General features: G+C 40.4%; 1 protein-coding gene across 2 annotated transcripts in view; it reads left to right on the top strand.

The window, feature by feature from the left end:
* rin2 (Ras and Rab interactor 2) overlaps positions 1-11,058 on the top strand; it is a 36,658-nt gene extending 25,600 nt beyond the window's left edge. For both annotated transcript variants that reach the window (XM_037123553.1, XM_037123554.1), the window contains exons 9-12: positions 7,428-7,736; positions 7,885-8,016; positions 8,185-8,348; positions 8,611-11,058. In XM_037123553.1, the coding sequence (XP_036979448.1) occupies positions 7,428-7,736; positions 7,885-8,016; positions 8,185-8,348; positions 8,611-9,087 (1,082 nt within the window). In that variant the 3' untranslated portion in view covers positions 9,088-11,058. The remainder of the gene's footprint in view (positions 1-7,427; positions 7,737-7,884; positions 8,017-8,184; positions 8,349-8,610) is intronic.
* Positions 11,059-13,423: the final 2,365 nt, after the last annotated feature.

Here is a 13,423-nt window from a genome sequence, read left to right as displayed (position 1 = left end):
TAATGTTGTCATCTTCTGACTTGTTGGAATGTATATTACACTATGTAGTTGCAACATCTGTACCTGACGTTAAACATCATGACCTACTCCTCAACCCAACAGTGGGGGTTGTTTGCGTCACTGTGTTTGCTGATAATTTCGTGGTTATTTTTAGGAAGTGTGGGTGACTGTTGTATTTATGGAGAAGTCTCGAATTAGATGGAAACAGTGTGTCACAGAAAGCAAGACGAACGTCGACGCAGCGGTTTCACTTCGATTTTTAAACAGTGAGGACATTGAAAAACTTGTCACGTGTTTGCAGCTTGATGTGTACATGTGTTAATGTGTATGTACGCATTCCTGGTGAAGCCATGGCCATTAGGCTCATTTTGTATACATTCTCATGTATGCTGTTAAGTCAGGACCTGTTTGCAAATACAAAGTAAGGACAGGTGAACACGTAGTCAAATATCCTTTCATCCAGTTTTAATATTTGGATTGCCCTTTAGTTATATCCATCATCGTCATATTGACTGATAATACCATTACTGCGACATGAAAGGGGGAAACCAGACACACTACATAAACACAGGAGTGCACGCACACACCTGCCGGAAGAGCGGCCTGAATCATTGACGCCAAGATTCAGTGGCTGCATCAGACCTTGGACAGAGTAACACGTAAACAGAGAGCACAAAGAGGGTTTTATCTCAGGAGGAAGGGGGCTGCTCAACCAAGCTGTTTCTATTGGCCCCGTTCAAATAGTTCACCAGAGGGCTGTACTTACCAAGTCATGAATTAGGTGAAAAACAGTCACGCTTGACGTTAACATAACATTAACACGTAAAGTGAATGCTGGCATTTTACATGTTCAGCCAGTTCTGAATTCCAACATTTATTTATGTTGGATGGAAATGGAAATGCAATTACAAAATCTGTTATGTGATCATCAAAGCACAACATTTTTTTTATGAAATGGGCGCTTCAAACCCACTTTCACACATGAAGTTCAGTTTAGTCCTGTGAAATCCTGTGATCCTGTGAAAGCAGTTGTAAAATGTCTTCTGTGGCTCTGGAGGAAACTTTCCTTGAGAGTAGGAATGGAACAATACACAATTTTATTGCTGATCACAATAAAGATCACCAGGACAAGTTGATTGTGCTGAAAATCTATTTCTGAAATATTCATGAACATCCTCACAATGATTTGGAAAAAGCTGTCTAGCTTGATAAAGATAACAAAGTTTACTTGGAGGAGCTGTATGCAGGTTTCTTGATGCATCCAGAGAACTGATGCAGAGAGAACTTGGACCGTTAAACTGGAAGATAAACTGACTGGAGTGGAGAGCTTAATCACCTACAGGTTTAGTTTTGTTGACATCTAGTAAAGGTGCCATGTCTGAAGGGACCAAAATTAAAAAAGTCAAAAGCAGCTGTATTTTTCTAGTTAGCATGTGGTGTAGTGTGCTTGCATCATCTCTAGCCCGTTTGATTCTCGGAATGGTTGCACAATATTTTGTTGTGGCAGCCTCAGAGAGACATTTCTGTTCAAAAGGAAAAAAAAAGCTCAATGAACAGGCGGCCCAGATGCGTTTGGTTGAATGTCTGCCAAGTCGTACAATCTCTGTCTTACTCTCCCACTCCAGTTCCTCTAAACCATCTCTCCAATCAGAGAGAGAGGATTTGAGGCAGGCCCCCTCCACTTTCTGTCTCGCTCTGCCCTTCTCAGACACACTCTTTGGTGTTTGTGTCTTTTTACTCTCTGTCTCCTCAAAAACCCAGTCCCTCTCTTCTGCTCTACTTACCTTAAATTCAGTATTAAGTCTAAATGACAGATCAGTGAATGGGATTCGTGATATCTTCACATGCTATATGGCAACTCAACGGGAAATGCTGTCCAGTAACAGTAATGCACACTTTGCATATTAAGCAAATTTATAGCAGACATGGAAACAAAGAAGTGCAGACATAAAGGTAAAAACAAAACTGCAGGAAGGAGATCTGTCAATAATTTCTCCCATTATCAAAGAGTTTCAAGATGGAATATGCTGCTGCTGCTGTTGCTGCTGTTGTTGTTGTTGTTGTTGTTATTGCTGTTCTTGTTGAGCACTCGCTCAAAAATCCAGCCGTGTCTGTGTTTGGCTTCAGGATGTTTAGGCGGGGTGAGGGGAATAGAGGGGGGCAGAATAGAGTTCCTTGTATTCCACTCATCCCACACTGTGAGGCTCTCCATCTGCAGATAGATTGAGACAGCTCGGCAGCTCATCATAGAACTGATCTAATAATATAAACAGCTGGATCAGACATGCACTGGTCTTTGCTGTGTTTGTGTCAGAGGGTTGCAGGTATCAGCTTGATTTTTAGAGCCTCTACTGACAGCCTCACACTCAAGCAAAGTTTGCCTCATGACAAATTGAGCCTCATGTTTAGAGTTTAGACCTGGGGCCTGTTAAATGAAAGTCCAACTCCTGACTTGAATTAACCTGACAAATTATTTTAGGCTCAAGTTGTTCCATAAAGCTCAATCCAAGTTCACACAAACAGACTTATTTAACACAGGTTCAACTAGTCAAGATTATTGAGTGTGCTCGTTATTGAGAAACAGACCATGAGGTCGGACACAGATCAAAATAATCCTGCACGGCAAACAGCAGCATTGAAGAGGCAGCAGCAGTGTTAACAGCCACAATGCAGCCCTTGCTTGTGGAAATCTACAAAGTGTTTTAACATCTAATCGGTCTAGAGTCTAGACAGGCTAAGCGATTGAATGTGTAAGTACCAACTAACTTAGAATGTGAATGTGTACTTTGGGCAACTCAGTAGCTTAAATGGTTGAGTGTGTGCCCTGTGTACACAGGTTTGAATCCAACTCTGCCGCCCTTGGTGGGGAGAAAATAATAAGTCTATAGGTAAAAATTAAGTTTTTTGAAATGTTACTCAAAGTGGTAGGTTCACCCACTGGCTATAAAAGCCCTTATATAGTGATACTATTATTTCTTATTTCACCATTTTTATTCTACTTACTTCTGACACATAGCATTATGTCCTTCTTCAACTAAAAGACATGCACTCACTAAACAGTAATTATTTATCAATAAAGTAGCAGGTTTGAGTTTCTTGTTGCAAGAAAATAGGTAAAGTGGTTAACTCCCAGTAAGCAAAGGCACACCTTTCAACACAGGTTAAAATGCACTAAAGGTGCAAGAATGTTTTGTACCACAACAGTAACTGTAATCTATTAGAAACAACCGTAGAATTAGAGGGGAAGAACAGCATTACCAATGACTGTGTCACAGGTAACATTTAAACACTGTTTACTTCAACCATACTTAAAGCATGCTGGGAAACTTCACCCACCAACCCCCAACACTCTACAATACGATTGTCATTTTATAATTTATTCACTTCATTGTTCATTATTCATTTGAGTTGATTTACGATGAACTTTAATTGCTCTGACTGATATTGATTAATTAAATCAAATAACATGACAGCCCACAAAGAGTCAGTTGTGAAATCCGTTCTAGCCCTGGATCAGGTTAGTGTCCCAGCATAAGTTGCCAAAGTCACTAAGCTTGAACTATGCTGACATGCTTTATGGAACCAAATCAACAGGAAAATGAGTCAGACTGATGGAACCTGTTACTTATTTGTTAATCTTGCTTGATCTTGCCCGGATTATTACTATCAGTAAAGTTGATCAAGAGAAGCCTGACTAGCACTAGTGTTCAATCTAAAGTTAGCAGATAAACCTTTTGTTTTTTTAACTTTAAACTCTGTTTAGAGAATACGGGTGGGCAATATGATGATATCTGACGTGATACAGAACATTATCTTTATTAAACTCCAATGTGCAGAACTGTTTTGGGGCAACGTTTTGTTTTGTAATTTTGGTTTGGTTGTTGCATAAATGTGGTAAAGAATCATCATTTGTCAGATTCACTGGGTTAAAAATAGTTTTAGATTCAAGGAAATGCACTTATTCACTGTCGAGCAGAGAGTTAGATGAGAAATCCATACCACTCTCATGTCCCGCCATCCAATGTGAAACTGGAGCCAGCAGCCAGTAGTCACATAAACACCCATTATTTTCCTTTTATAGATATGAAAGTGGTATTGATCTTCTCATGTGACTCTTATAAGAACAAAAAGACAAAACAAAATGATCCATCTAGTCAAGTTTGAGACTATAAAACATTCTTTGATCACTACATCACTACAAACGCCTCCCAAGACTGGTCGCTCCACTCTGTTTATACCTGTTGTAAGTTCACACAAACGCACAAAGGCTATTTTTAAATTGTATCTACAAAGGAAGTAACTAATCTATGTATGCTTGGTTCAGTGACAGGACAGATGGTCACACCTCTCTGCCTGATTAAACCAGGTTATTTTTACTTCACATGGACACAGACTTATTGTCTGCATGTCTTCACCATTCTGCGTGGGTTTACATGTGTATGATTATGGGATCTGTCTGCCTTAAAGAAACTCTAAGCTATAAATAAAAAATCAATGATAAAAGCATCACAGTTCTCAGCCATAAATGGCAGAGCAGTGATGGCGAAGAAGGACAAAATGAAAATGTGAGGATTACCACTTTAATGCCGAAATTTCCTTTGTAATTTGTCAAGGAAGAGATGTGGGGTTGAAGGCTAGCACAGAGCCACAGAGGAGCACAGAGAGGATGTTTGGTCACAGGATGTTTATGTCAAGCAGGAAGAGAACCCGTTTTGTGGCAAGAGTTGTGTGTTTGAGTCTGATTGCCTGCTTTGGCTGTCCTTGGCTGATAAGTTGACCTTCAGCAGACGTGACTCCTTTGTGTTTTCCACCGTCTGATTACAGAAAAAAATCCCACTGCCTGGAAGACACACAACTTTACTTTGAGAGGTCTAATTTGTTATTGTGTGTCTGTAAATCTTACCTTATCCTCCCATTAGATCTACATGAATGGACCCCTTAACTTTATGCTAACAGTGAGGAATATTGTCACATATTCCCTGGTTTTAATCACTTTATCAAAGTGTAGTGATTATTGAGTTCTAGGAGATGTGTTGAGGAATAAAGAAAACACTAGAAATAAGAGGCTTCAAAGTATTAGATTCTTCCATCACTCAATTAATTTCTCTGTGATCTAGGGCTACAGCTAATCATGTTGACTAGCGATTCATCTGCTGATTATTTTCTTAGCTAATAATCTTGTCAATGGAATGTCAGGAAATTTTGGAAACTGCCTGTTATAAGTTTTCACGAGATCACGTCTTAAAATGTCTTGCTATAAGTGCAGAAACATTCAGTTAACAATGATAGAAAATGGAAAACAGCAGCAAATCCTCACTTTAGAAACTGGATGCTGTGGTATTTGTTCCTTTATCAAATCACTTAAAACAATTAGTTGTTTCTCAAAATAGTTGCAGGTTGATAACAACAAATCAGTTGTCAGTCGACTAGTTTGTGTATCGACTAATTATTCCAGCACTACTGTGAACTGTCTCAAACCATATTGGTAATCAATTTATTATTTAATTAATTTTTCAAGGAAATGTCTCCAAATGTCTCTTACATAAAGTTGATTTGATACGTGACGTTTGAGAAAAGACTTCGTCCATCCTTTTTGTCCTTTTGTCCTAATTTGTATATTTTACATTAATCTTTTTGCATAGCCCTTAAAGCAGACAACGGTCTTTATGCATATGGTTTGTTTTCGTGAGAAATACACATTTGAATCATTTGAATCCGGAACAAAAGGCGTAACAAAAGGACACTGTTGTGAAGATCGGAAGAGTTTTACCTTAAAATGCTGCACAGAAATGGTGTAAGACAGTAATTGTTATATCCCTCCCAAGACATACGATAAAAAAAAATGTTTTTCCTTGTACCTGTTTCAGGTCATACAGGAAAGCACCGCTCAAATACCCTTTTTGTAAAACCATGTCTCGTCACATTTTTGTTCTGTACGCACACTTACGGGATGTCACCAGGAACATAAAATGATGGTGTAGTCATCATCCTTAAATGCAGAGATTTACCTGCAAATACCAGCAGAGTCTTGATTCATTATCTGTGCCAGTCAGAAGTACCAGAACAAGAACAACATCAATTGTGCTGATGCCGGTTCATCATGCTGGGTGCCCTACTTACTGGAAGCTTCCAATCAGTATGTAGCTGTGGAATTAGGGAAGTGAGAATGTGCTGTCGGGTGCAGTGCCAGCAAGAGGTATCAACAGGTAGCAGTGATGCGGGTGTGGAGAAAAATTTCCACTCGGTTCAGTCACTGAGGGGGAATTCAGAGTGTCCGAGACTGGCTGATTTGAGTGGCATATGCTGGATGCCATCCAGCTGTGGTGGAAAGTAAAATCTGTGTCTGCAGATGTGCTCAGCTGAAAAAACCGCTGACTTCACTCTTTTCTGGATAAAAGTCAGCAACACACGCACGGACAGCACTCACACGTGGCCCTTATTCAGCAGTGCTGTGGTTTGGCCTTCCTGCTGTCTGTATTATGATATCATGGTTTGTGTTAGTCAGACTGCACGAGCTGAGCTTGTAAAAGCTGATGTTGACATTCACTGTGTGGATACACACCTCGCTCTGCTCCAGCAGCAGCAACACACAACACTGTGTCTGACTTGAATGTATACAGATGGTGTAGAGTCAAGGTTCGGGTGAGACAGCAGTAGTGATCTGATCTCGACAGTCTTGGGAAGCCTGTAGGTCCTGATAAGGAGGTCCACAACAAAACTTATCAGGAATAAGATGTCGTTGTTTTCCACTGAAACTAAAGGACCTTGAAATAGAAAGCAAGTAGACAAACACACAACTGAATACTGACACATCAACAACACAGGCTACCAATAAACCCAACATTAGGGTGGGACTGAAGATAAATGTTTACCAGTCAGTGTGATCTATGGACCTTTTATATGGTGCTGCTATCTGAGGGTAGTATTTGATTATACTGCAGATATTAAACAAACACAGGAGTGGCAGTTCGCTTCCTTGATACATAAAAATGTCTGCTCACAGACCTAATTAGCGATTCAGAGATTGTCAGCAGGGTTTCTGAGTTCTTTAGTACATGTCCAGCGGGCAAAGGTTTAGGCTCTGTGGTCTTGTGCTGCTGTGATTTCCCGCTGCTTCTGCAGCCCAGCAAAAAAACTGACATTACGGTTTTCTTTTCTGGGGCATGAAAAACTACAGGATTTTTCACTGGATAACTTGCATAGCTCTGTTTGGAATGAATTTGTCATTCTAAAATGATTTGGTCAGTTTGTAGAATTGTGCATTTAATCAAACACTAAAAGTGGGCCCTTTGTTTGATGAACTGAACAAGAATAATTGTGATTGATGGTTGTGTGTATGCGGTGTGTGCAGAACAGAGTTAAATTAAAAAATAACGATAAACAAACCCATGTGAAATAACCTGCCCGTGTCCTCCTCTTCTCTTCAGACCGAGTCCTGGAGAAGGCCATGCACAAGTGTGTCCTGAAGCCCCTGAGGCCTGTGGTGAGCGTGGCCCTGCAGGAGTTCCAAGTGCGCAGCGGGGCATGGCAGGAGCTGAAGGAGAACCTGTCATTAGCAAAGGCCCGGCAGCCACAGGAAATGGGTGTTGCTGACGCTCTGCCCCCGGACCCTGTGGCCGTAGAGAAGATCAAGCACAAGTTCCACACCATGAGTAAATTGTACTCCCCTGAGAAAAAGGTGACCATGCTACTGAGAGTCTGCAAACTCATCTACACCATCATGGAGGACAATTCAGGTGAATGTTGTATCAGTTATCTGCAAGAAAAAAAGATGACAGATAAATAATCCTTAAATGAACTAATAGAGATGAAGATCTGTAAAAAGTACCAAATTAAGAAATTAAAAGCCTGAGAGCTCACCTTCTTGCTCCGTCTGCCTCACAGGTCGTCTGTATGGTGCTGATGACTTCCTGCCCATGTTGACATATGTGTTGGCCCAGTGCGACATGCCCCAGCTGGACAATGAGATCCTGTACATGATGGAGCTGCTGGATCCCGCACTGCTCCATGGAGAAGGTCCGTTCATCTGAACTGCAGAGCCTCCACCATAAACACTATAAACAACCCACACTCTGAACAAAATGCAAAATACTTTTGGAACTACACAAACTAAGACAAGATGATTTGCCTTTAACGATCTTTTTACATTTACTCAACCCTCTGCCTCTCTGTGTTCATGAGCAGGTGGCTACTACCTGACCAGCGCCTACGGAGCTATGTCCCTGATCAGGAACTTCCAGGAGGAGCAGGCAGCCCGAGTGCTGAGCTCTGAAACCAGAGACACGCTCCACCAGTGGCACCGCCGACGCACCACCCAGCGCTCTGCCCCGTCTATTGATGACTTCCAGGTAAAAAACGGGCCCCTTCAAATGTCTTCTTCAATCAATAGTAATTTTAAAAAGTATCAGTAGATCATGGATCAACTGGAGTACTGGTCTGATTTTTTTTCTTTTTAAATCTGATTCAAACAAACTACTTTGCAGTTACAAGTTACTGATGCAGCTTGCAATCTGCAAAGTAACTTGTAAGTGTCCCCACATAGTAAAGAAAGTGCTCAGTGTGTGACAGAGCCGCATTATTTATCTAATCGTCTTTTTCTTTTTTTTTCAGAACTACCTACGGGTGGCGCTGCAGGAGCTGGACAGTGGCTGTACAGCCAAAACCCTGCAGGTCCAGCCTTACAGCACTGTGGAGGAGGTGTGTCAGCTGTGCGCCTACAAGTTTAAAGTGTCAGACCCTGAGAACTACGGCCTGTTCCTGGTTATGGAAGGCAGCAGCCAGCAGCTGGCACTGGACACCCACCCTCAGAAGATCAAGGCAGAGCTCCACAGCCGCTCGCAGGCCACTCCCTTCCACTTTGTCTTCCGGCGCGTGGCCAACAGCAACGCCTTATCATCGGCTCTCCCTGATCCTACACCCAACCTCAACAACCTCACTGTGACCTCTGACCCCCAGGCCAACCTGAATGACCTCAGCACAGACCCGTCAGCCCCATCCCCCCAACCCACTCCAGGCTCAGGCCTCAGTCCTGCTCTGAGCCTCAGCCTGCCGCCAAGCCACCACAACGGCAACACAATATCTGTGTGACTGCAGCAGGGGGACCGGCTGAGAGTTTGAACAGCGTCTTTGTCAACCAGCTGCGGCACTGTGGCCCATTATCTCTAACAAACATGCCTGCATGAGACTTCAAAGAATAAGCATGTTGACAGTTGGGGAAAAAAAGATGTGTCGAGCCAGTCTTTACAAAGCCTGACTTCTCCTTTCGATGACACGTGTGTCTCAGTGAACATCCGCCTGCTGGAAAGTTTTGTCTGACAAACACATCTGAAAGAGGAAAAGAAGAAAGCAGGAAAGGAAGTGAGAGAACTGGAGTTTGTTTGTATCCTTCCTTGGCTCTAGCTTGGCATCAGAGCAACACTTTACAGGACACAGCTCTCAAAGTCTAAACACACTCCACGTCGGACATGAAGTAAAGTGTAAAGAGCACATGAACACTAGATTGTGTTCGGCGTCCTTCAGGTGCTGATTCAAGGGGAGCTGTTGTTGTCGTTACCTTTAGAGGGAAATCACATCTCAGATACATGTGAGACCAATCGTCGATCAATCACTTTAAATATACAGCAGATAGTTTATTTTGGTGATAGGTTTAACTATGATTTATTTGTTACAGTTGCTGGTAAACTGTGACACAATGTTGTTTGTTTTTTGAAACTGTTAATCCTTGATATGTTTTGATGGTTTGGTGACACCCAGTGGCGGGTGGTGCATATAACAATGTTATATTTTATATTTAAATCTGTTTGAGAACATTAGTGGCTTCAGGTGTGAATCAGTACTCCTGACGGACAAAATTAATTCAGAAGAAAAATAAGAGGAAAAAGATACCTTAACTAAATTGGAAGATAATCCAATTACTGTATTTCTTCATCAAATTAATCAAACACTGTGCACAAGAGTGGGTATTTGCAGGTAGACCCCAACATGCTCAGTTCAGGGTAGTAACCTATGTATACATGTAAAGTGGCATTTTGATAAAATAATCTCAAGGATTAACATTTTAAAAATTTGTAAAATACTGTAGCAATTTGTAAAATATTCTTGCATGTAGTTTAAGTGTGTTGTTCGAAACAGGCAGGTCTGCTAGTGTTTAAAATGTAACATTCATTTATATATTTACTGATTATCCTGGTGATAAGATATATGATTTGATATCTTACTTGATCGATTTTGCTTGTTAAAGGGCATCTTTTCCATTCAGAATGACGATATGTGATTGAGGGACAACTATGGCTGGCTGCCATATCATAATTATCGACAAGTCTCTGTAACAGTGACAAATAAGAAATGTTTTTATGTTGGTTAAAAAAAAAAAAAAGAAAGAAAAAACGCATATGTGGACTTGAAAGCTGGTCTGAGGTCACACAGTGAAACATGCTGTATGGCTCTTGGAGATATTTGGAAAGACAGAGATATGTGAGGCTACAGTGAACAGGAGACTAAATGTTACTGAGAAGGGCACACAAATATAGTTCTCATCAGTGTTGAGTTTGGTACTGTCACTCACAATAAATACTTGAAATGTTCTTGTGAAATGTGCAGGTTTTAGCAGTTGGAAAATCAAACTGATAAGCTGTTTATTGTGTATTGAATAATAACACATTCATTCATTCATTCATTCATTCCTGTATTATGTCATCAGTGTCTGAGTGAGGCTGGTTGAGGGGGAACTGAAAAGTGATGTAGCTGAAGGAAACCTGAGAGCTTTTTTGTGAGGCAGTAAAGTAGCATTAACGCCATACATCATCTGTATGTAACATTTACCATGGACGTATATCCTGTGCCATGTATTTTCCAAGTATGAATTCACTCGTACTGACGTAACTGTTAATCTAACTTTGTTTTATGGAGGAAAGTGAGTGTTTATGTGTCTCTGTGCAGGGATTTTTCACAGAATAACTCTTCTATGTCTAAACTATTCTTTGTGGTGAAAGAAATCGGTCATTTAATGATATCATGAACATTCTTCTGCACTTAATAAATGTTGAAAATGTTATTAAATGCCTGGCTTCATGTTTGTATTTGATGAAAGGGGTTGTGTTAAGCCCTGTTGTAGCAGACCTTCAGCACTAGAGGGTGCTCACGCCTTATATTTTCATACCAGCACCAGTGGTTCAGAGTGCTGCCTTACTATCATCCGTCATCTTGGGTGTCAATGAGTAACAGATCGGAGTCTGATGCAACATAAAACACTTATCCACATGACATCAACTAGTTACGAAATGCATTGGGAGCACCGTCTATCAAATCACTGCAAAACAGAACAAATGGAACTTGCATTAAATTAGAATTTTTCTGTTCCACTACCCACCACTCAAAGTGCCACAATCATCTTTAATAATTTACTCTTACCTTGACCTTTGCAGGGACGACCCACTGAGACAGACAGTCTCTTTTCCAGGGGTGGCCTGCAACATCATGCAAAAAGGAAATCGACAGATACATATTTACATACACATTCTTGAGCATGCATACATGCAGTACAAGCTTATAACTCAATACATCTGTGCACCATTAAAAACAACTGCAAACTTGGCCTTACATTGAAAGTTACTCCACATAATGGGTGCAGCAATACTGAAGGCAGCCTTCCCATATTCTGTCTGAATACCTTGGTGCTTTTAGTGTGATCCAGTATGGAAATCTAGTTGCATGTCACAGGTTATTGGTTGATGATACATTATTCAGGTACACAGGATGTTTAACAACTAGTGCTTTAAGAATAAAAAGTATACTGTGTTGTGTCCTCCTCTGCCCCAGAGAGGGCCTACCAACAGCTCTACACAGGACACAGTGGAGTGTTTAATCCCAGCACCTGCAATAAAATGCAGTGCAGTATGACAGATAGCATCCACTGGCTTAGAGACTTAGGCTGGTGCATGAAAATAAAGTGTATCGCCATGGTCCAATGCTGGCAATATTGTTGCCCGCAAAATCTTGAGATATAAAATATTTAGGAAAACATGGCAGGTTGTATTCCTATAAAGAAAACCAATTCTAGGTTTAAGTTTGCCCATTCATTTTCAAATATGTGACCTAAAAGACAAAATTGTGATCTAGCCAAACACCTAAGTACTTACACTGCACTTACCTGTTCAATATTTACATTGTATACAGTAGACAACTGTATATTTTTGAGTTCAATGTCTGTTCTTGCAAATATCATATACATTGTCTCATTTTGAGGAATTTAATCATAGTTTTCTTATAAAAACTGACTGTTGACAGTATTGGAGGCCTTAGATAAGTCAATGAAGAGGGCTGCACAGTCCTGCCCTTTGATGATCATCCTCAAATCACAAATTTCGCAACCAGCTTGTCAGGTAGAAAATCAAAGTTAGATAACTTCCTGTTCCCAAATTCTGTTAAAACTGACATATTGGTCATTGGGCTCAATAACTTTTGTCATTTTAGTTTACTGTTATTACTCAAAGTACAACAGTCAACAATCCTGGTGTTACATTTGATCCTACCCTTTTTTTTAATCAGCACATTACAGAAATTACGAAGATGACATTTTTTTTTTCACTGAAGCAACATGGACAGAGGACAGAAGGGGTCATCTGAGAACCTTTTCCAACCAATGTCTTCATGTTTATGACACTTGAATAGAAGTATTAATATACTCATTCCATATTAACTGGTAAATATGAAGGTAGTGGTCAGCCCCCATAGGTATGTTTTTGCATGCATGTGTGAGTTTGTGGGTCCAACACAAAAACGCACTGTATGACAACACTTGTGTTACCTTAAGCAAAGACAACTTTATTAATGCTCAGGTAGCAAAATGATCTCTAAAATTACATTTGAAACATCTAAACACAAAGTAAACCATTCTGTTGAAAAGTTCCTTGTGTAGAAAGAGGTAAAGCTTGGACACGTAGAGAAACGCATCGTCTGCAAACACTCACTCTCCATCTCTTACATCCTATGCTAGCCACAAGCATGCAGTCATCTAGGATATCCAGTTCAAACTAAATCCAGTGCCGTCAGAAAACTCATTGGACTGTCATCCCAAAGTACATGAAGATTTACCATAAATAATTTATTATATTGAAATATCTCCATGCGAGTAAACAAAGGACAATAGTTTCAGAGGTCTCAAAACACATCAAAACAAAGGGGAGTACGAGGGAGACCTAGGATCTATGAAAATATATTCAACAGATATACAGATTGAGACAAAAAATATATAATACATTTACACCTATCTATATACATATGTACATCAGCAATATCACCCATGTGAATATCACAAATTATTTAGAAATCTCCTCTACAAGACGACTCTTTTCAAAACATGAGCGCCTTCATGTAGTTTGGTTAGTTTTAAAGACATGGTGCCCTATGTTTAGGTGTAAGTTAC

This window comes from Acanthopagrus latus, chromosome 15, assembly GCF_904848185.1.
Source record: "Acanthopagrus latus isolate v.2019 chromosome 15, fAcaLat1.1, whole genome shotgun sequence".
NCBI classification, from domain to species: Eukaryota; Metazoa; Chordata; class Actinopteri; order Spariformes; family Sparidae; genus Acanthopagrus; species Acanthopagrus latus.
The sequence above is the reverse complement of the archived record's forward strand: the minus strand, read 5'-3'. Positions and strand labels throughout refer to the sequence as shown.